This window comes from Anabrus simplex, chromosome 1, assembly GCF_040414725.1.
Source record: "Anabrus simplex isolate iqAnaSimp1 chromosome 1, ASM4041472v1, whole genome shotgun sequence".
Taxonomy (NCBI): Eukaryota; Metazoa; Arthropoda; class Insecta; order Orthoptera; family Tettigoniidae; genus Anabrus; species Anabrus simplex.
Window position 1 is genome coordinate 575,633,641 of NC_090265.1, and position 25,100 is coordinate 575,658,740.

The window sequence follows — 25,100 nt, forward strand, 5'->3', positions numbered from 1 at the left end:
TTCTGTTGTTTACCTAGTCTTTTCTTAAAAATTGCAAAGAATAGGTGAATTATTCAAATCCGTAACTCCCCTTCCTATAGACGAATATTTTCCCCAGTTTGTCCTCTTGAATTCCAACTTTATCTTCATTTTTGAAACGCCACCCAAACTTATTCATCTACTAATGTCATTCCATGCCATCTCTCCACTGACAGCTCAGATACCACTTAGATGAACAGCTCATCTCCTCTCTTTCAAGTCTTTCCAGCCCAAACTTTGCAACACTACTCTTGTGTCAGAAATCACTCAGAACAAATCAAGATGCTTTTCTTTGGATTTTCTCCAGTTCTCGAAATTTTCATACACTGGAACCATACTCCATTTGGGGTGTTACCACCTTGGTACTTACAGTACAGTGATACCTTTAAGGAACCCCATCAATGCAGTAATTTAAACTGAGAGGACTTTTCCTAACAGTGAAATTCACAACCTGACTTTGAACCCCTATTTATCATCATACCATTGCCTGCTGTCCATCTCACAACATTGTTGAGATCTTTTTTCATTTGCTCACAATCTTGTACTTTCTTTATTACTCAATACAGTATAACATCATCTGCAAAACGCCTTACATCTGATTCCAGTTCTTTACTCATATTATTTATATTTTATACTACCTGTTACCCACGGCTTCGCTCGTGACGATGTCGTAAGTTGATAAAAATTAATTGTTCCTCAGCACTGCACTAAGACATTATCTGAAAATCCCTAAAAACCTTGCCAAAAAATTGCATTTCATTTATTCCAGATTCTTTTGTAAACCATATTTGTGGCATAACCTTTTGGGGCTAAGATGACCAGGCTACTGGCAGAGGTAAATCTGGAACATGTTACATAGAACTCTACATGTGAGAAACAGTTTTTAAAAAAAAGGGGGGGGGTTCTTAATTTCTAAAGGAGATTACAAATACCAATTTTCACGCCTGTAACATGTTAAGTTTATTAGATATGCTGCAGATATACCTATTAATTTTAAAAACTGCCCCACTCCTTGGCTGAGAGTTTATCGTTGAGGCCTTCGGTTCACAGAGTTCTGGTTTCGATTCCGGGCTGGGTTGGATATTTTAATCAAATGTGATTAATTCTTCTGGTTCAAGGACAGGTTGTTTGTGTTTGTCCCAACACTCTCCTCTTCATATTCACTCAACACACCACTTTACCAACCACAACAGGAATACGCAACAGTAATTACATCCCTACACATAGGATTTGCATCAGGAAGAGCATCATGTCATAAAACAGTGTCAAATCCACATGTGCGACACAATTCACACCTACGACCTCACAGGTGTGGGAAAACTGGTAGAAGAGAAGAAGATACTCATTTTTAAAATCACCCGCTTTTAAAAAAAATTTCACCCCCTTTAGTGGATTTTCCAGAAAAAGTGCATTCATTTATTTTTGAAAGAGATTCCAAATACAGCCTACAAATTTTAACGTCTGTAACATCTACCGTTTCTGAGATATATGTATCCTCATATAAAGAATTCAACTCCTTCCTCACTTCTTTACAACCCTCACCCCTTAAAGTGGATTGTCTGAAAACAAAAACTTGTGTTATTTTATTGTAAAGGAGATTCCAAATATCAAATTTTATGTCTGTAACATGTTAGGTTTTTGTGATATATTGTAGATAATCTCGCTACTGTAAGCATACTGGAGCTGCTGTTGCCATGATTATGGCAGTTCATTTCTTTATCCGATTCCTAGAGTAGGGGTAGTGTGGTGCCAATATCTCAACAACAGTTGGTTTTAGGGCCCATAGGGCTTACCGAGTTTTGTTCTTTGCGTCAAGGGGCTTAACATGAGCTTTGTCTCATCCTAGTACAACAAATTCGATATTTTGCCTATATTAGCCAAGTATTTTTATATCTCCCTACATCACCCCTCCCCCTCGAATTGTTTTGAAAATAAAATATAGCCCATAGCACTCAGGGATAATGTGTCTTTCTATCAGAGAAAGAATTTTTAGAATCAGTCCAATAGTTCCTGAGATTAGCCATTACATACAAACAAACTTTACCTCTTCATATATTAGTAAGTATAGATAAGAAAACATATAGGTCCAATAATATTGCCTTGAGGAATTCCCCTCTTGATGATTACAGGATCAGATAATGCTTCACCTACTCTAATTCTCCCAGTTCTATTTTCTAGAAATGTAGCCACCCATTCAGTCACTCTTTTGTCTAGTTCAATTGCACTCATTTTTGCCAGTACTCTGCCATGATCTACCCTATCAAATGTTTTAGATAGGTGAAACGGGATACAGTCCATTTGATCTCCTGAATCCAAGATATTTGCAATATCTTTCTGGCAACCTACATGTGGAGTAACCTTTCCAAAATTTCAAATGCCTTCTATCGATCCAATTATTAATTTTGCAAGCTGGTCTATATAATGATAAAGAATCCTTTACCAAAGCTTACACGCAACACAACCGACTTGCCTGTAATTTTTGGCTTCATACACAACAACTCTCCATTCATTTGGTATAGCTCCTTCATGCAAATAGTAATCAAACAAGTACTTCAGGTATGGTACTATATCCCAACCCATTGTCTGTAGTATATCCCCAGAAATATTAAATTCAGCTGCTTTTCTAGTATTCAGCTTTTCAAATCAATGCCACCATTACTCGATGGTATAACAATATCCTGAAGCTGAACTATGGTTCTCAAAATGGAATAAAAACAGAAGATGCATCACAGCAATTATCAGGATGCGCTTTAAACATGATAGTTTTCCAAGTCATCTCTATCATGTAAACGTAGTGAACTCTCCGTTCTGTGGATGAGGACTATTATTCGAGACATTAACTGTCTGCTTTTCACCTGCAGTAGGTTTCAAAAACAGAAGGAGGTCCCCAAAAAATAACTAGGGAAACATTTACAGCAGTTTTCAACATGAACATGTAGCTTCACAAGACAAAAATACAGTATTTACCTGGCAATAATTCATATCTCAAAGACACTCATCCTGAAATCTGATGTATTATCTGTTCCTTTGTGGGTTTTTTTTTTCCTTTGTCTGAACATTATTTGTGAACTTTGGTGTGATGTTCATTTGAGAGGTTATGGTTTTACTTTTTCAGATTCTTCTAGATAAGCAATTCCATGTAAATATAAATTGTAGAAATATAAATACATAGTAAAAATATCTGGCTGTATGGTTTAAATGCCAATTGCCAATAAATAAATGAAGAAAAAAGAAAGAGAGTATCGTTGCGAACGTGTGCACACTCAACCTCACAAAACTTGGCCATCACAGAAGATGAATTTCTTTCAAAACCCTGATGTTTAAAATAGAATGGACATATTGTGCAGGTGGTTGGATTCTAAGTATCATTTCTTCGACCACCGGCTATCCACAGTTTACGAATATCCTCACGTTTCAAGAATGTATAAAATTAAGTACCGTACTGTATTTGTTTGATGGACCATTTTTGTGTGGTTGAGTGTAGCCTACATACCAAGACCAAATATCGTCACAAGCGAGAACAAGCCATGCTGATACTGCTTCATTCACGATACTGGAGGGAGACCTCTCACCAACCTAGTTCTTTGTACGTTATGCTAAGCCATGCATTCACAACACTTAATGACAAAGATATAGTAATACGTAATACATTATTGAATTAAAGCTACAAATTGGTGGCCAAGATTATAAATGAGAAAAATGAGTGCATGCTGGAGGAAATTACTAATTTATCATAGTTTTCCTGTAACTCCCTTTCTTTCAGCACCCCTTTCATAACAGAACATCCCCCTCCTTCCAATATTAAGCATAAACTTTTCCCATTCTATGGTAATATACCAAACAAATCATCTATGAAAGCAGCAGCTCCCCTGACACTTTAGGTTATCATTTTTCTGTTTTACAAATACTTCAGTGATAATATGGGGCTAGCAATGAAGTTAGCATCATTTACCTGTAACGTTACTAATCGCCGAGATATATGCATCAACTTTGTTATTTTAAATAGATATAGTATAAATTCATTTCGGCCTATTAAATGATTGTCCTTGCTTAACTCAGTTCAGTGATGCCATTATATTTGATCAGAATCACAGTTAGAATAAAATATAACCGGCTGAGTAGCCCGGACAGTAGAGCACTGGCCTTCTGAACCCAGCTTGGAAGGTTTGATCCTGGCTCAGTCCTGTGTATTTGAAGGTGCTCAAATACCAGCGGCGGTGTGTGGTATTGATGCAGGGTTGCACAACTCCCAATAAATTTGCACTTCATTTGTCATCTTTTCTTCTAAAGTTTTAGTTTAATAAACGTAACATATAAATGAAAACATGTTAAAATCAACCATTTTTGGTCATTCGCTGTACTAATGCTTCGTAATGGACCAACAAACGCTGCTGGCTTTGTATCAAAATCAGGGGGTTTGCTTTCCTACGGCAACTTCCTAGCGGACAGCGTCGAGCAATGTACCTCAGCAGGGACGAGCCTAAGCCTTTATAGCATCAGGTACAATGCTCGCCAGTACCAGTCTCAAGGAGTTGCACAAGACTAGCAAGTCCCCTGCCGAGAAAGAGTTCCAAATGTCCCCGTTAGATTACACCACTCGGCAGAGATTACTTCATTCCTACTTTCTCTCCTCTCGTAAAGGAAAATTCATTTCCATTTTTTAAATTTACAAATTTCGCTTTATGTTGCACCGACGCAGATAGGTCTTACAGTGATGATGGGATAGGAAAGGCCTAGGAGTTGGTAGGAAGCTACCATGGCTTTAATTAAGGCACAGCCACAGCATTTATCTGATGTGAAAATGGGAAACCGTGGAAAAACATTTTCAGGGCTTCCGAAAGTGGTGTTTGAACCCACTATCCTCCGAATGCAAGCTCACAGCTACGCGATCCTAACCACATGGCCAATTTGCTGGGTCATTTCTTTTCCACACCATACCAGACCACACACAATATTACTAACATCTTGCTGCAATGAAAAACAGGAAGGCAAATTTTCAATTCAAGTGAAGCAAAAGTAACTGTGCCAGACTGAGTGGTTCAGATGGTTGAGGTGCTGTCCTTCTGACCCCAACGTGGCAGGTTCGATCCTGGCTCAGTCCAATGGTATTTGAAGGTGCTCAAATACGTCAGCCTCGTGTCAGTAAATTTACTGGCATGTAAAAGAACACCGGCACCTCGGCGTCTCCAAAAACCATAAAAAGTCGTTAGTGGGGTGTAGAGCCAATAACATTATTATTAAGAGTAATTGTAGTTACAGTGTATACTTAACCTCTTATATCCTGAGTTGTAATTGTCAGATAGATTACAGTTTTAGTATGAATGTAGTTCATTACTCAACAATAATAGAGTTTCTTGTTATTTCTGTAAGCTATAAAAATGACGCTGCAAATTTTGGTGCAACTCCCAACCTCGGATACCACCAGCTGCCACTGTCAAATACATCAGCCTCATGTCGGTAGATTTACTGACGCATAAAAGAACTTCTGCGGGAAAAATTTCCAACACTTTAGTGTCTCCGAAAACTGTAAAAGTAGTTAGTGGGACGTGAAAACCAATAACATTATTCGAACAAATATTGTAATAACTCCAGTAATTTCTAAAATATCTCACCAATGTGTTGGAAATGCTTTGTACAACACCTGCGTCAGAGATCTAGCTATTTCAGTAGATACGCAATAGTAAGTCATATATCAGTCAGCAGAGGAAATTTGCCATAGTGACATTTTGTGCAAGATGAAATCTAAAAGAAATCACAGGATAGGTATAATATTTATCGGTGCATATTATAATGTCATGTCGACTTGGTGTTACTACCAAGACTGATGGTGTAGTAAGAGTTTCTGAGTACTACGGTAGGTATTATTCACCTGATAGGCATTAAACGGTTAACAAACAGTATCGGTCTCATTCATTGTTGATACTGCGAACCAACTTGCCCGGCTCTAATTTGAAGTTGAAGTGTTTGGCCTGTTCCCTTTTCTCTTTTGATTACAGTTCATAAAGGACCTTTGCTTTGTTGTAAGCTATTTGCACTTAATACAACAATTATTTATATTTGTATTATATGGTAGATGTAACCTAACAGGTGAATAAATAATATATTTACCTTTTGTTTCACAACTTTAATTGTTGAATATGATCATTAATTGAATAATTTATTTTTCTTGCTGCTATTCAGCCAAGCTGGAAACCCAGAACTGTGTTTAAGGTAGGAAATGATTCATTCAATTAACAATATGAATGCATTTTTCTGTCAGATACCATACAGCACCAAAATCTAGCAGAATCATTTTTAAGTTGATTATAATAATATTTTGTATCACATTCTTTTTATCTCTGTACCTCAAAGTAATGCTGAAAACCCTCCTATTTTATTATTTAATACCTTTATCAGCTCTTAGAGTACAGTACTTCCTATTTTCTAGCACAATTCAGCCATTTTGAACTAAGTGGGCATATATAAATCTGAGATATAATAAGTACATATCTTTGCTGTGATTTGGTTTGTGTTTTATTTCTATGTATTACATGTGTATGAAAATGTGTATTTAGTTTTTAACGACTATGGAAGCTTTCAAAACTTAGACCATAACAATCAATCAATCAATCAATCAATCAATCAATCAATCAATCAATCAATCTGCATTTAAGACAGTCACCCAGGTGGCAGATTCCCTATGTTGTTTTCCTAGCCTTTTCTTAAATGATTGCAAAGAAATTGGAAAATTATTGAACATTTCCCTTGGTAAGTTATTCCAATCCCTAAAAACCCTTCCTATAAACAAATATTTGCCCCAATTTGTCCTCTTGAATTCCAACTTTATCTTCATATTGTGATCTTTTCAACTTTTAAAGACACCACTCAAACTTATTCGTCTACTTATGTCCTCCCACGCCATCTCTCCACTGACAGCTCGGAACATACCACTTATTACAAGTCATTAACCTCATTTTTGGTCCGTATTGACGACAGTGATTACACACCACTTAATCGAGCATCTCGTCTCCTTTCTCCCAAGTCTTCCCAGCCCAAACTTTGCAACATTTTTGTAACCCTACTCTTTTGTTGGAAATCACCCAGAACAAATCGAGCTGCTTTATTTTTTGGATTTTTTCCAGTTCTTGAATCAAGTAATCCTGGTGAGGGTCCCATACACCGGAACCATACTCTAGTTGGGGTCTTACCAGAGACTTATATGCCCTCTCCTTTACTACCTTACTACAACCTCTAAATACCCTCATAACCATGTGCAGAGATCTGTACCCTTTATTAACAATCATCCTTACTACAAACCCTAAATACCCTCATAACCATGTGCAGAGATCTGTACCCTTTATTAACAATCATATTTATGTGATTACCCCAATGAAGGTCTTTTCTTATATTAACACCTAGGTACTTACAATGATCCCCAAAAAGAATTTTCACCCCATCAACGCAGTAATTAAAACTGAGAGGACTTTTCCTATTTGTGAAGCTCACAACCTGAATTTTAACCCCGTTTATCATCATACCATTGTCCACCATCCATCTCACAACACTATCGAGGTCACCCTGCAGCCGCTCACAATCTTGAAACTTATTTATTACTCTGTACTGAATAACATCATCTGCAAACAGCCTTATCTCTGATTCCACTTATTTACACATATCATTGATATATATAAGAAAACATTAAGGTCCAATAATACTGCCTTGAGGAATTCCCCTCTTAATTATTACAGGGTCAGATAAAGCTTCACTTACTCTAATTCTCTGAGTTCTATTTTCTAGAAATATAGCCACCCATTCAGTCACTCTTTTGTCAAGTCAAATTGCACTCATTTTTACCAGTAGTCTTCCATGATCTACCCTATCAAATGCCTTACATAGGTCAATCGCAAAACAGTCCATTTGGCCTCCTGAATCCAGAATATCTGCTATTTCTTGCTGAAATCATACAAGCTGAGCTTCAGTGGAATAACCTTTCCTGAACCCAAGCTGCCTTCTGTCAAACCAGTTATTAATTTTGCTAACATGGCTAATATAATCAGAAAGATTGCTTTCCCAAAGCTTACATGCAATGCATGTCAAACAAACTGGCCTGCAATTTTCAGCTTTATGTCTATCACCATTTCCTTTATATACAGGGGCTACTATAGTAACTCTCCATTCATTTGGTATAGCTCCTTCAACCAAACAATAATCAAATAAGTATTTCAGGTATGGTACTATATCTCAACCCATTACTCCCCTATCTGGACATTATCCTTGTAACCAACAATCTTTACATACTGCTGACTGAATATTTCTGCCTTTTGAAGATCCTCGCATATACACTCCCCTTGTTCTGGTAAGTACTGAGGGCCTTTGTGGAAGCTTTCAAAACTTAGACCATAACATTGGTAAGTACTGAGGGCCTTCTAAAACTGTATTTCAGCAAGTCTTGTTTCCATAAATGTTTACTAAAAATTAAGAAATGATGCATTATCATTTTACATTTATCTAGGTACATTCCCAGATTGGTTCTATAAAAAAAAAAATCTGTGAAGTTTTAGGTCTACATAATTAAATTTACTTCATGATTTACCAAGTCTGTACTGAGAATTTATTTAAATTGTAGTCTACCAAACTTAATGATAGTGGCCTGAAAGTATACTTTTAAATCATCGTAAGTGGAAAGAGAGGATTCATTCATTATTTATTTACCATAAAACCTTTACAGTATCTATGGAAGGTCAGGGGAAAAGTACAGCCCCCCCCCCCCCCCCCACACACATAGTGCCACATGACCTGTTGTAATAATCAGCTAAACTAAAACAATCATATACATTATTTACAGTTTAAGTAACTATTACAGTATTTATAAATATTTCTCATTCACACATCTTTTTGCTCCCTGGTTCATTCTTCCACATATTCACACATTTTCCCGTCACATATGCTTTCTAAGATAACATTTAACCATATTTACGTTTTTATATTTAATGTTAGCATGGAGGTTGTTCCAAAGCCACGCTGAATGAGCAAAGAAACCGGACGGAGCTGTATGACAAGGAGAGTTGAGGGAATGGTGAAAATGAAAGGAGCACTTTATGCTATTCACATTGGCTTTATCTGTTCCAGGAGCTAGGATCAGGTTTTGGGCCTTCGCTGGGACGACCTGGAAGTCCTGGGCAAAAAGGGGACACGGGTCTACCAGGTATTCCGGGACATCCTGGTCAAAGAGGTGAGCCAGGAAGCAAAGGAGATCGTGGAGATCCAGGACTGAAGGGGCCCAAAGGTGACAGAGTGAGTATATCTTTACTGATGAAAAACAGTCTCCAGCTAATTTTTACCAACAACACTGGTTCAATCAATCAATCAATCAATCAATGATTTGCATTTAGGATTGTCGCCCAGGTGGCAGATACCCTATCAGTTGTTTACCTGGCTTTTTCTTAAAGGTTTTCAAGAACTTGGAAATTTATTTAACATTTCCCTTGTTAATTTATTCCAATCCCTTAATCCTCAACCTATAAATCAATAACCCTATTTTTTCTCTTGAATTCCAAATTTATGTTCATATTTTTGCTACTTGTAAAAGCTCTGCTGAAGTTTATTAATCTATTAATGTCATTCTACTGACAGCTCAAAACATACCACATAGTTGAGCATCTCATCTCCTTACTCCCAAGTCTTCTCAGCCCAAAGTTTGCAACATTTCCGTAACATTACTCCTTTGTCGAAAAACACCCAGAACCAGTGTTGCCAACTTAGCGGATTTTCCGCTAAATTTGATGGAATCAGAAGACTGTCAGCGGAGAAATATATCATTTAGCGGACAGTGGATTTTTTGACAGAATTCTAGATTTATCATAGTGGAATTCAGTGTTTTATCCATTTTACGTTTTTTAAAATCTGTACTCCAGTCTGTCTCCGAGCTATTCTGTATTTCTTGTCAGGAGCTAGCAGTCACATGAGAAAAACACGTTATTTGGATTTGATGTTATGAGATCATGGTATCATAAATTTTTAATGCGTAGGGAAAGGGTACTTATCTCTTCGTTGACGAATGACGGCAGGTAATGAAACTGTGAGAGAGTAGCATTACATTTATGCTATGAAGGAAGACCGTTTAATGAACTGGCCTGTTCTGTGTGAGGCCCTTGAGGTAGGGGATTCACCTAGTTTGCACCCGGCTCTAAAACACCTATAAGTTCTACCTCGCCGGCTCGCAAGCTGGGGGTTAATCCCAGTGAAACTCACAGATCAGGCGAGTCCAGACATTTACTTTTATTATTATTATTATTATTATTATTATTATTATTATTATTATTATTATTATTATTATTATTATTATTATTATTATTATTATTATTATTATTATTATTATTGCTCATTTTTATTGCTCATTATTTGAGATCGGATATCTTGGCGGAATTCTAGCGGATTTTTAGTACTAATTAGAGGATCTTGAAAATGTAAGTTGGCAACACTGCCCAGAACAAATTATGCTGCTTTCCTGATGTGGGCCCCATACACTGGAACCATACTATAACTAGGGTCTTACCAGAGACGTATATGCCCTCTCCCTTACATCCTTACTCTAACCATTAAATACTCTCATAACCATGTGCAGAGATCTGTACACTTCATTTACAATCCCATTTATATGATTACTCCAATGAAGATCTTTCCTCATAGTAACACCTAGGTACTTATCGTGATCCCCATAAGGAACTTTCACCCCATCGATGCAACAATTAAAACTGAGAGGACTTTTCCTCTTGGTGAAACTTACAATCTGACTTTTCAACCTTTTTACCATCATACCATTGTCTGCTGTCCATCTCACAACATTGTCTAGGTCCCCCTGAAGTCATACACAATACTGCAACTTATATTTACATATATATAAGAAAACATAAAGGTCCAATAATACTGCCCTGTGGGACCCCCTCTTAATTACAGGATTAGGTAACACTTCACCTACTTTGAATGAATGAAAATCCACAGCCTGTTTCTAGTCATTCGACCAGGTCAGGAATGGAATTAATGAAGCCCCCATCTAGCGGCGAGGATAGGAATTGTGCCGGCTGCCGAAGCCTGTCACACTTCTCTGGGGCAATGATTAATGAATAACAGATGAAATGAAATGACAATGGAGAGTGTTGCTGGAATGAAATATGACAGGGAAAACTGTATTACCTGGAGGCAAACCTCTGCTTTGTCCAGCACAAATCTTGCATGGAGTGACTGGGATTTGAACCTGGAACCCAGCAATGAGAGGCCAGTGCACTGCCGCCTAAGCCATGGAGGCTCTCACTTCACCTACTCTAATTCTCTGAATTATATTTTATAGAAATTTAGCCACCCATTCAACCACTCCTTTGTCTAGTCCAATTGCACTCATTTTCATCAGTATTCTCCCATAATCTGCTCTATCAAAAACCTTTGATTGATCAATAACGATACAGTCCATTTGACCTCCTGAATCTAAAATATCTGCTATATCCTGCTAGAATCCTACAAGTTGAGTTTCACTGGAATAACCTTTCCTAAATCTGAACTGGCATCTATCAAACCAGTTAGTAATATCATAAACATATCTAATATAATCACAAGGAATGCTTTCCCAGAGCTTACAAACAATGCATATCAACCTAACTGGCCTGTAATTATCCACTTCATGTTTGTCACTCGTTTCCTTGTACACTGGGGCTACTATTGCGACTCTCCATTCATTTGGTATCACTCCTTCATGCAAACAGTAATCAAATAAGTAATTCATATATGGTACTGTATCCCAACCCATAGTCTTTAACATATATTCCCAGAAATCTTATCAAGCCCAGGTGCCTTTCCAGCTTCCAACTTTTGTATCTTTAGGTAAATTTCAGTAATTTGCCAGTATTAGTTGCCTCCTCTATCTGGACATAATCCTTATATCCAACTAACTTCATATATTGCTGACTGAATACTTTCGTCTTCTGTAAGTTCTCACATATACGCTCCCCTTGTTCATTAATGATCCCTGGAATGTCATTCATGGAACCTGTTTCTGCCTTCAAGTATCTATACATATCCTTCCATAGCTCCCTAAAATGCATATGGCTGCCAATTATGTTTGTCACTATGTTATCCTTAGCTTACTTTTTTGCTAAATTCAATTTCTTAGTAAGTACCTTCAGTCTCTCCTTATTTCTGCAACTATTCCTTACTCTGTTTCTTTCTAATCTCCTCCTCCTCCTTAATATCTTTATTTCCCTGTTATAATATAATTGGTCCTTATCATTCTTTATTGCTTTTAAAGGTACATACCTGTTTTCACACTCCTCAACACTTGCTTTAAACCCATCCCATAAGTTGTTGTTAACGTTTTTATTTACCATTTCCCATTAATCATACTTGCTCTTTTTAAAATTTCCTTACGCCTCACTTATCAGTGATATTTCCTAATAGTCCTATTTTTACAGCATTTCTTTCTATCACATTTATTTTTAACTATGACAAAGACAGCTTCATGATCACTTATACCATTCTATCACTTCAGTATTTTTATAGAGCTCATCTGGTTTTATCAACACCACGTCTAGAATATTTTTCCCTCTAGCTGGTTCCATCACTTTCTGATTCAGCTATCCTTTATACATTAATTTACTCACCATTTGTTGGTCACATTTTCTGATGTTCACATTCCCTTCTCAGTTAACATTTGGTAAGTTCAGATCGCCTGCTTCAATAACGTTCCTCAACACTTGCTTTAAACCCATCCCATAAGTTGTTAATGTTTTTATTTACCATTTCCCATTAATCATACTTGCTCTTGTCTTTCCCCATGTTGCTGATTATCTTATCAAATATTTCCACATCAGTATCAGTGCCAGCCTTTCCAGGTCTCAGGTCTCAGACTCAGTATATCTAATCAAATCTTTCATCTAATTTTTTGTACTTTAAAAGTTGGGTAAACATACATATACATATACAGATCCATTGCAACTGTGGGCTAGGTGTAGCTGTCACTTCTTGTACATTATATTATGCAAGGCCTTCTGTGGTTATGAAAAAACTGTTTTTAGAATTACAGTGGTGTGTTCCCTTTTATGTTTGTTTTGAGTTGAAAATATTATTAAAATAGGTCTGAAGTATTTTTACGTGGTGCTTTAAGTACGAATTTGTTACCTATATACTCATTATCACTAATAATCAAGTTTTTAAAAATAAGAATGCATTACTATGTTAACAAGTTTAATATAATGTTCATTTTTATTTCTAAAACAAATTTAAAAGTTATAAGTTAAACTTCTTTTTCTGGTAGAATTTATTTTATTTTCAAACCAAGAATATAAGCAATGCTGTTAGCATGTACGACATGTTACGTAATGACAATGATATTGATATGCTATCTGTATCCACTGAATCAATAACATTTAAATATGTGGTGGTTGTGATTATTGTTTTAAGAGAAAGTACAACTGGGTAACAAACCTCTGTTAACATTAATCAGTGAGAAAAAGTGGAAGAGGTCTGACACTTCAAAAAATGAAGGTATTGGCTAAAGAAAGACAAGGGTCATGAAGGGCATGAAATTGAAAGACTCCCTAGGCCTCGACACCTAATACCGTCGGGGTCGAAAAAGATATAGAATTTTTCACATCAGCAAAACTTCTGTATCTGGTGACCATCTCATTAACACCAGTATTCGCCACTTGCATGTACGGAACAGCACATTGTTAGGTACGCTATGTCTATTGTTCATTCATTACCTCTGTTGATTCTGTCTTTCTTAATCTGTTTACCCTCCAGGGGTTGGTTTTTCCCTCAGACTCAGAGAGGGATCCCACCTCTACCACCTCAAGGGCAGTGTCCTGGAGCGTGAGACTTTGGGTCTGAGGATACAACTGGGGAGAAGGACCGGCACCTCACCCAGGCGGCCTCACCTGCCCTGCTGAACAGGGGCCTTGTGGGGAGGGGATGGGAAGATTGGAAAGGATAGACAAGGAAGATGGAAGGAAGCGGCTGTGGCCTTAAGTTAGGTACCATCCCATCATTTGCCTGGGGGAGAAGTGGGAAACCACGGAAAACCACTTCAAGGCTGGCTGAGGTGGGAATAGAACCCATCTCTACTCAGTTGACCTCCCGAGGCTGAATGGACCCCATTCCAGCCCTCAGACCACTTTTCAAATTTCGTGGCAGAGCCTGGATCAGTTGCAAACTTTGCTCAACTTTACTCATCTAGGAATTCAAACTGAGTAAAATGGCTAAGCAGTTTGGGTCATATAGCTGTGAGCTTGTATTCAGAAGATGGTCGGTTCAAACCCCACATGCAGCCCTGAAGTTGGTTTTCTGTGGTTCACACCAGGCCATGGTACTTCATTCCCATTCCTAGCCTGCCCTGACTTATCCCATCATTGCCATAAGACCTCTCTGTGTTGGTGTGACATAAAATAGAAAAAACAAAATTCATAGTCCTAGCCCTTCCTTATTCTATCATTGCCAAAGGTCCTAACTGAGTCACTGCAACATTAAACTTCCAAAAGAGCCACTCAACTTGTATTTAGCCTAATGCATATCATGAATCCTGAAATAGGACACTAACAAATCTAGTAGTTTAGCACTTGAGCAGGGGCGGTTTCTCCATTAGGTTGCAGGTTTGCGCTCCCCCATTAATTTTTTATGTTTATTTTAGTAAAGTTTTATAATTTGGATTACTCAACTACTGTATTTTCATTCAACAAGACAAACCTTTCAAGAGCTTGAAAGAGCAAATATTGACTACAGGAGACTACAAGCCGATACTCTTTGATGTTTACTGCAGGAGCCGAAAAGTTTGCAGCAGAGAGTCAACCTGAGGTAGGATGAAACATCGGCTGCCAGAGGGGTGCACGGGGCTGACCGAAGGGTGCTTTTAGGCTGCTAGAGGGGTGCGCAAGGAGAGGTAAAAATAGGCGTGGCTTCTTATACATTGCTTAAATGGAAGTTTATCAACCTGGCTCCTAGCATGGCCGACTTGATGCGTCGCTCTAGCTAGCTCCTTGCAGGGCAGCAAGGGATCCAGTCAGCCGTGCTCCTACCTAACCAACTACTAGCAAAGTCGCTAGAGACCGTTGGCGCTCAATGTGAGAGTCTGTTATATAACAGGGATGTCACCTAGCGACATTGGATGGAAGTTCATCTGCTGGATAGGCCTATATAATTAATGGCTTTAAATTTGAAAATAAAAACTGCCATTCCTTTCAGTATAGTCGTGAACTTCGTTATGTGCGTACAAGCTACGTAGCTTATTGATTTCACTGTGTAAACATTCATGTCAGCGTGTGTGTTTTTTTATGTGCGTTTTTATCAGTTAGTGGTATTTTGCCAGATCATGAATTCGGTGCAGCCTTCCTTAATGTCTGGGCCGTTTCCACAATGGACTGCCAAAGAAAAATCCGAGGTGAAACGAATCGGTAGGCCCAAGCGACGTTATTTCAAAACCAGATACAATACCGGAATTAGGCTACCTCAAAGTGTTTCATTTCAATATGGTAAAAGAGTTCTTAAATGAAGAAAATGTTACTGGGTTGTAGTAATATTCCTGAAAATAGAAATGTAAAATGTTTGTTTTATTTTTATTTTGAAAAGTATTGTTGATGTACCTGAATTTGAAGATTAGCCTGTAATCATATTATATCAATGGTAAAAATTGTGCACCACTGAACTTTAAAACCACCAGCCACCACTGCACTTGAGTTGGGACAATTCAATTTCTAACATTTGTGAATTTGCCTGATTGTTCTGTTATGTATGACTTGGTGGTTCTCTTCACTAGGGTCATCAAGGTCCTTCAGGAGCTCAAGGATTTAAAGGAGAACCAGGAGCTCGAGGAGTTGATGGGCTGCCTGGCTTTCCTGGAAAGAATGGAAGAGATGGAATGAAAGGTCAGAAAGGTAAGTGCTGCACTCTATGGCCAGCACTTACAATTCATTTTTCCCTCTTACTCTCTTTTTGTCTGTTTCTAGTCTTCAGCTGAAGCTCCTCATACGTAAGTCTCTTCTCCTAACGCTTTACGGTTCTCACTGAGTAACTTTAACTTTCTTGACAAATATATACTGTATATATATATAATATAAAGTGACACAAAAACATTACATACTGGTACAATAAGAACATGCTAATAAAATTGGCATAATAAATCATAAACAACACTACAGAAATGTAAGTACTGTTAGTATTGTTTCACTCATATGGTATATTGAATTTCTAGTCATTTCTTTCTTATTCTACTAAATTCAGCATGATCAGGTTACAATAATCTATGGTAAAGTAATGTCTTTGACCAAGCCTGATACCTTGGGAACAGAAGACAATGAATAACTGACTGTGCTATTGATCAAGGCATATACAGAAAAATAGGAACAGGAATAGGAACACAACAAGGAAAAGGGATCAAAAGAAAAGGAGACAAGGGCAAACATGTAAATATAAAAGAACAAGGACAATCTCTATATCTTCATAGAGTGCAGTCTTCAAATAAATAGACTCTCTCATGTCATCAATCACAGTTGCTCTGAGATCAACAGTCTAAGAAGCTTGTTCAGTGGCAATATCACATAATTACAAACTTTTAATGTATGTAGTCAGTCAGTCATTAAGCTCTAAACACACGTTTCAGATGTGGATTCAGTATTCACTGCACATATTTTAAACTCATCCATATGTTAACCTAATTACCATTGACTGATTTGCCATCATCCTTTATTCATCAAATATTTTATATTATCCTTGTTCCAATAATTTTTTTCTGTTGCTAATTAGCTGATGATGTTCCAAATGTGGATGAAACATGGCCTATTTTAATAAGTATATTTTATTTTGAAATGAATAAATTAACTTTTGTATTGAAAAGGTGGAACTTTTCACTAAAGATTTATAATGCTTATTTATAAGGGCGAACTGGGCAATGATCGGTAGACTTAATTTGAAATCATAGTTGCAGCAACTTAGAAACAGTTGAAATAAGCTATCAAGTGCCAACATCCTAGCATTTACAATACTCCACTAAACAGAATTCTTTCCAAGTCGCTAGATGGCACCCAAGATTGAAGTAGTGACATCTGTAAACAAACTTGAAAATCACGTAGTCTTTAGAAAGTTTATACTGTCTCCACAAGACTTTATCTCCATCAACGAGAAGCCTTACAGATGTTACAATGATGATGATGATGATGATGATGATGATGATGATGATGATGATTAACATAAAATCATATCACTCGTATTTAACTGACAAAAGAAAGAAAAGGAAAAGAGAAAAATAGCCACTGGACAGAGAGACTGCAAAATAGTAAATGTGGCAATAGTTGGAAATTTTCCCTTTACAGTTCTGTCACACTGAAGCAGTTGCATGAGGGCAGCATTCTTCTGTCATGAAATATAGATAAAGATATTCATAAAGAAACAGACTCATGATTAAGGTTTAATGTAACAATAGTTGTTTTAACACCGCACAATATGTCTTTATACTAAAAGAGAAATTGCCTTGCCATGTTTGCTGTAAAATATTAGCTTATAAAGTACGAATTCTTTTTTTTTTTTTTACAGTATTTGTACCAAAGTGTTCAATATATACTATATTGTATACATCATTTTTTTAAGTAATAATTTCAATGTTTAGGTAAGTGAATTCAATATTTGTTTGTCTATTTAGGAGAGGCTGGAGAATCTGGCAAGCAAGGGCCACCAGGACCACCAGGACCTCCTGCACTTCCAACTGTAACTGGTTATGGCAAACTTGATGGTCAAGATCAAGCCAGCTCTGGACTGTCCCCAGGTAATAGAACAATAACATTAACTATTTTAATACCCCTCTGTCTCAATCACAACTAGACTTCCCAGGCATTCCATATTATATAGGATTTCTCCACATTCAAGGAGGACTGTGTTGCATGGTATCATCCTATGGGACCTCAAAAATTCTGTAGTTCATTCTGTTACTGAAGTTTCCATTTAAAAGAATTATCACTTCACATAATTATACAGTTAAAGTGACAAATTTCATGACTTGAATTTAATGACTTGAAAACTGTTAACATTAAAATCTTTCTTTAAAATAATTATTTTAATTGGTCCACCTTTTCAATACATTTAGATTATCCACTTAATTATAAATTGAAATTATAGTCATATCACGATTCCTAACTCTATTTCTTTCTAACCTGCACCTCCTTAATCTCTTTATTTCCCTATTATAATATGGTATTACCTAATGGTTCTACTTTTTCAGGCTTCCTGTTTCATTTATTTTTAACTATGTCAGAGGCTTGTGATCAGCATGTAGGATGAAGTATCTTCCTTCAAGCACATGCCTACACTTTCTGACAGAGACATATGCGGCAAGGAGTTCATGGTCATATGCTTACCAGTGCTGTTGCGAAGGAGAGAGTTTCATATCGAAAAATGCCAATGGTCGCCAGTGAGTATCTATGAGTTGCTGAACTGAAGTTCCAATAGCTCTCGAGGATGCACCTACCATTAAAGAAAGAAGTGCATCTGGGGGGTGCTAAGTAAGATGATCAGCATTGGCGACAGCATGCTTCACGTCGTGAAAGGCTTATTTTGCATCTTCAGTCCAATGGAGTTCACTATTAGGTTTTGGGTTTCCTTGCAAGAATTTGTTTAATGTTGCAGCGATAGCAGCAGTATGATGAATGATGCATCGATAGATATTAACAAGCCCAAACAATCTGCTAAAGTCTTGAATTGAGGACAGTTTCGGGAAGTTTTTTATTTCTTCAACTCTGTTTAGAAGTGGACATATTTCATTAGAGTTTATTGAATAACCCAAGACTGTACCTCTTCTCCTCCAAATACACTCTTTGTGGCATTAATCACTACTCCATAATTACAGAATCAAGTGAATAGTTGCCCTAAGTGCTCAAGATGTTTGACATTATGTCATGATGCAATAAGAATATTATCAATAAAAACATAGCAAAGGTGAAGATTGCATGTGACTACATCCATGAAACACTGAAAAGTCTGAGCAGCTTTGCAGAATCCAAACGGCATGTGAGTGAATTGCTACAGTCCAAATGGTGTTGTGACAGCTGTCTTTGGAATGTCATCTTCTGCGATAGTAATTTGATGGAAGGCATGGACTAGGTCAATGGTTGAGAATACATGACGTCCATGGAGGGTTATGGCAAAGTCTTCAGTGTGGGGAACTGGGTAATGATCAGCAACTGTCCAAGCAGTCAGTTGATGATATTACCAGAGGGTCGCCTCTGGTTGTTTCTCTTAGGAACTATGTGAATTTGTCAGTTCACTCATTTGAGTTTGTAATAACGTAATAGTTGCAGTCTTGGAAGTTCATGCCATTATCGAGATACTAGGTGTTGAGGGATACAGTTTGATTAGTTTGTTGGCAAACTTTGCTAATGCATCAAGGTTGCCTTCTGACACTGTAAGAATTTTCTGGACATCAGAAGGCAGGCAGGATATCCAGATGCTTTTAGCATATGTTTGGGTATTGTCGAATCGGCTAATGTTTTCAGGCAGCAGACTAATTGTGATGGAGTGCAAATTCAGAGTTCCTTGGTTCGAAGCAGTTTTTCAAGTCTTTTCGCCTCTGATTGTGACAAACATTTAATTATGCCAGTTTAATAGCACCATACTTATCAGCAACTGGCGGTGATGATAAAATGTCTTGCACATCCATAGCTAACTTCTGTCAAGCTGTCTACTACATGGCTGTACTTCGTGCTGTCTGCAATTAATTTTGCAAGAGTAAATTGGCTTTTGAGTTGGAAAAACCAAAGCATAGGGTTTTCTAACCAAAAAAGGCGGTGGCTTTACAGAGATATGACTTATCGCCTGTAGGTTTTTGGATGCCATTAAGTTAAACATGTCCCAATATGCTGGCACAATGAAAACAGCGATAACTTATGTTGTGTAAATATAACAATTCACATGCGGAAGAAAATAATTTCATTCATATACGGGAACATGTTGGGGTCACCAATTTGTAGTCTCCTGTATGGAAATAATATTTATTTCTTTGTAAGCTTACATCAACATCACATCAATCTAGACAATCCAGAGGAATTTAAGATTTATCGTAGTCTGGGAAAAGAATACATAACAGGATAATGAATATTGAATTTTCATGACCGCATTGTAATTGAAATTAACTTTCAATCTATTAGTTCATGTTACATACATTTAGTACATGTTGAAGAGATATTAAGTACAGAACAAAAATTGCCAACTAGACATCAGTAGGATCCAAACCCACAACCTCCATAAACACCACAATGTACGTAACTATAACTTTTTAAGTATTGAATGGTAGAAAAATCTGTAATATTCCATTTAAAAGAATAATTATTTGATTTTTATCATGTAATTCTGGTGTGAATCCCATACTCTGTAACTGTACTCCAATTGAGATCTTACCAGAAACTTATACCCCCTCTCCTTTACATCCTTACTGAAAATGAAAACCTACAATCTGTTTTCCAGTCAGTGACCGGGTCATGGATGGAATGAATGAAGCCCCATTTTGTGGCGAGGATAGGAATTGTGCCGGCTGCCGAGGCCTGTCGCACTCCTCTTGAGCAATGATTAATGACTAACAGATGAAATGAAATGATTATGGAGAGTGTTGCTGAAATGAAAGATGACAGGAAAAACCAGAGTACTCGGAGAAAAACCTGTCTTGCCTCTGCTTTGTCGAGCACAAATCTCACATGGAGTGACTGGAATTTGAACCATGGAACCCAACTGCCGCCTGAGCCACGGAGCCTCTTTACATCCTTACTACATCCCCTAAATACCCTCATAACATATGAAGAGATTTTTAACTTTATTGTTACAACCTCTTTAATGTGATACCCCAATGAAGATCTTTCCTTACATCAGCACCTAAGTATTTACAGTGATCCCCGTGAGGTACACTCATGCATCTATGCAGTAATTAAAACTCCTGGTGAAAGTTACAACCTGTATTTTCATCCCAGTTACCATCATACTATTTTCTTCTATTCATCTCACAACATTGTCGAGGCGTTAATTGCATTCACTCAAAATCCCGTATCTCATTTACTGTTCTGTACAGTATAACATCATCTGCAAAAAGCCTTATCTGTGAGTCCATTTCTTTACTCATATCATTCATATACGTAAGAAAACACAAAGTTCCAATTTTACTGACTAGTGGTGGAACTTATCGTCCTTTCTTTGATGTAAATCTTGATTCAATACGGAATCTAAGTATGAAATTCTTAACGCTAAATGACTAGTGGTACCCATGATATATCCTATCAAAAGCCTTGGATAGGTCAATAGCGATACACTCCAATTGACCTCCTGAATCCAAGATATCTGCTATATCTTGCTGGAATCCTACAAAATGAGCCTCACTGAAATAATATTTCCAAAACCTGAACTGCCTTCTATCAAACCAGTTATTAATTATGAAAACATGTCTAATATAATGAGAAAGAATGCTTTCCCAGTGCTAACATGCAACAGATGTCAAGCTTACTTTACTGTTTAGGCACAGTAGATTACCTGGTCTTCTGTTTTTGGATTCTCTGCAGCATCCTCAATGATATAAGGGCCCAATATCCCATAACCAGACACAGCACACTAAATTGTAACCCGTGCACTGTGTAGTGGTTTCTGTATAACATCATCAAGCTGCTAAAGGTACCAAAACTGTTAGGAAAAGCTTGCCTTGTGCCATTGAGAAAATGGATGTAAAACCTCTTTACACCATCGTAAATTACAGTACAATTGATTTCTGATAGAAAGATCAACAGGTTAACTCCTGCGACAAATTAAAACTTGAAATAAAATTACATTAGAAAATTTAAGATTTGTTTACCCCAGAGCTTCCGGACAACACGTCCAATCCATTTGATCCCGAAGACAGAATTAAGCCACCCTGCAGCGTGCTTCCCGAAGGTGGGTGGTGGAACAGGAAACAGTACAGAAAATTAATAACCAATGACCACACAGGAGTTACCTTTCAATTTTATTTAAGCCAATCAAATTTAAATGTTTAATTTGGTGCTTGTTCTGTCCTTGGAAACTTCTCAAAGCTTGTATCTTGTGCAAGTCCCAGAAAAATCAACATGTGTTGTACGGGATGTCCCACAAATTTCAATGTTAAAATTTAATACAATTTCAAATTACCAGTATCCAAAATTTATTTGAAGAAGGCCAAATATATAAACTCTCGCAGCACACATTGCAAAGGTGAATATGGCTTTCATATGTTACAGAAGAAATCTGGACCCTCATACATCATGGACAACACTTGGCTGCAATACTGTAATTGGGCTCACACATCCTTTTCTGTTAGATGCTAAGCTACTTGAATGCAGTATGCAAATCCACCCAGCTCTATAAACATCCACAGAACAGACCTATTGCTCAAACTGAGTTTCAGCAATGTTCATAGTAGACTACGCTTTGGGGACTGTAACACCTGTTACAGAAGTTGTCCATGATTCTCATTTGTGGCAATGGTTTTTGGGCCCCCTATAGTCCCCTTCATTAACATAAAACTAAAAGTAAACTTGTGTCCTCATCGTGAGGTGGTGCAGCTCTTCTTAGGCACACCCCAATTGGCGGTGAGCTGTGTGTAGCATTTCAACCACATACCAGCCCTCCTTCCATTCTTAAATTTCTGGCAGTACCGGGAATCGAACCTGGGCCCCCGAGGACAGCAGCTAATAATGCTAACCATTATACTATGGAGGTGGACAAACATAAAACTGATCTCGTATGACAGAACTTGTCAGCAACAGCTGACATTTTTCTGTTATTTGGTGCCTCCTTATTAAATCATTCATACTGTTCTTTAACGTGAAGCAAACTCAATCTATTCTGACACCCCACTCCGTATGACTGGAAATGATGTTCTACAAGAAACAACTTCTCCTCTGTTGTGAAAACTATAATTGTAGAAATCAATACAGCACTAAATTCACAAACTATCATAGTATATACAATAAATAAAAACATTTCTATGGAAAAGTAAACAGCAGTTGAACAATAATTTCAGTGTTGTTTTTTGCCACATATCATATTTATTGACTTCCATAAACAATGGTCTTAATTGCAGGTCTTAAAGGAGATCCTGGTGAAATGGGTCCAAAGGGTGAGAAAGGTGAATCTGGACCTAAAGGAGAAAAAGGGGACAAGGGAAGTGATGGCCTTCCAGGAATACCAGGTGCTAGAGGTCTTCAGGTAGGTAAAGGATTGGACAAAATTGTAATATATTGCCAGCCAAAATAAAACTAACACTTCGGAAAAATTTACTGAAATGTATTTCACATTTACACTCAGTATAATTGACTCTTATGCTCTTTAGGCCCAAAGATTGTTTTGTTTTACATTTGGATACAAAAGTATGAAAACACTCTGTTTCTGTAGGCTACCCTTCCTATATTCTATTATCTAGGGTTTTGGAATTTTATAATGGCACCTCTATTATGGACTATGGCTTCACAATTCCTCTATTATTGTCTGCAGACGGCATAACTGCTTATAGGGAAATAAATAACATAGAGGATTGTACAGAATTACAAAGGGACCTTGACAGTATTCAACAATGAGTTGAAGAAAATAATATGAAAGTTAATGCAGGCAAATCAACTGTCACAACACTTACAAACAGGAGCACAAGAACTGAATTTAAATATACTTTGGGTGAGGTAATTGTCCAAAAAGTTGGCAAGTGCAAATACTTAGGTGTGAGGTTTGAAAGTAATTTGACCGAGAGAGTTGGCCGTGTGGTTAAGGGTACGCGGCTGTGAGCTTCCATCCGGGAGATAGTGGGTTTGAATCCCACTGTCGGTCGCCCTGAAGATGCTTTTCCATGGTTTCCCATTTTCACACCAAACAAATGCTGGGCCTGTACCTTAATTAAGGCCACGGCCACTTTCTTCCAACTCCTAGGCCTTTCCTATCCCATCGTCGTCATAAGACCTATCTATGTCGGTGCAAGATAAAGACACTAGGAAAAAAAAAAATGTAATTTGCACTGGAAAGATCATATTGGTGACATTGCTGGAAAAGCATACAGATTGTTACATTTCATATGTCATAATGAGGCTACTTAAAGGATGCAATCAAGAATTAAAAGAGAAAAGTTACTTAAGTATGGTCCATCCATTATTGGAATATGCAAACAGTGTTTGGGATCCTCGCCAGGAATACCTACTAAAAGAAATAGATGGTGTGCAGAGGAAAGCAGCAAGATTTGTAACAGGGGATTTCAGGAGAAAAAGTAGTGTATCAGAAATGTTAAAGAAAACTGGGTGAGAAGCTTTGAGTAAGAGGAGGGAGAAAACTAGACTTACCGATATAGGATTATATAGAGATTATACAGGAGAGGAGTGCCACCTGCAGGGTAAACCCATAACCTCATGTAAGGTCAGCATTAATCTTACAGACCCAATGGAAACCCACAAGATATGAAGGTTGATGGCGTGCTAGCCCCAGAAGGGAGTTAAAACTAGCATGAGTGAGGTACCAAAGAAAGAAAGGGAAAAATACCAAGAACACATCACAACAACAATAGAATGTGAATAAAACAATACACTTACCTTGGGGAATGCATGCAAGAGGCTCAAAGGCTGTAGTCAAATAAAAAAACAATGACAGTGCTTAATCAATTCAAAGAAATTAAAATCAATACCCTTTAGGTAACACAAGATACTTCTAAATCAGATCTTGATTAAGATAGTTCAAATCAAAAGAAAAAAAACAAATATGTTGCCCTCTACTAAAATCAAAGATAAGTACTTTAAAAGATAAAAAATAATTTTAAACTTACAAATGTGACCAGTCACCTAGTTTGAAATGTTGTTTCTTTTTTTAACTTTACTCTTAATTAGAAATACTTACAAGATAGTTCCCCAGCAGAAGTAACTCTCCATCAAGTTCTTTTAAACCTTTATGTGACTTAGAACTAATTTCCCACCAAGGGGTCAATGCAAGGGCGCTAAAAAAATTAGCAGACAAGAAATCAGAACCGCCCCAAAATAGCAAACACAGAAGCTTAAAAGATGGTGAAAAAGAGTATTCCAGAACACCAAAGGTTAGATCCAAGTGAAACTCAATTA

At 37.3% G+C, this 25,100-nt stretch overlaps 1 protein-coding gene across 1 annotated transcript in view; it reads left to right on the plus strand.

Annotated features, from left to right (window-relative positions):
* LOC136880382 (collagen alpha-1(XVIII) chain) overlaps window positions 1-25,100 on the plus strand; it is a 177,824-nt gene that overhangs the window by 48,099 nt on the left and 104,625 nt on the right. Inside the window, exons 8-11 of the mRNA XM_067153301.2 lie at window positions 9,127-9,291; window positions 15,794-15,902; window positions 17,672-17,794; window positions 23,096-23,220. Of these exons, the coding sequence (XP_067009402.2) occupies window positions 9,127-9,291; window positions 15,794-15,902; window positions 17,672-17,794; window positions 23,096-23,220 (522 nt within the window). The remainder of the gene's footprint in view (window positions 1-9,126; window positions 9,292-15,793; window positions 15,903-17,671; window positions 17,795-23,095; window positions 23,221-25,100) is intronic.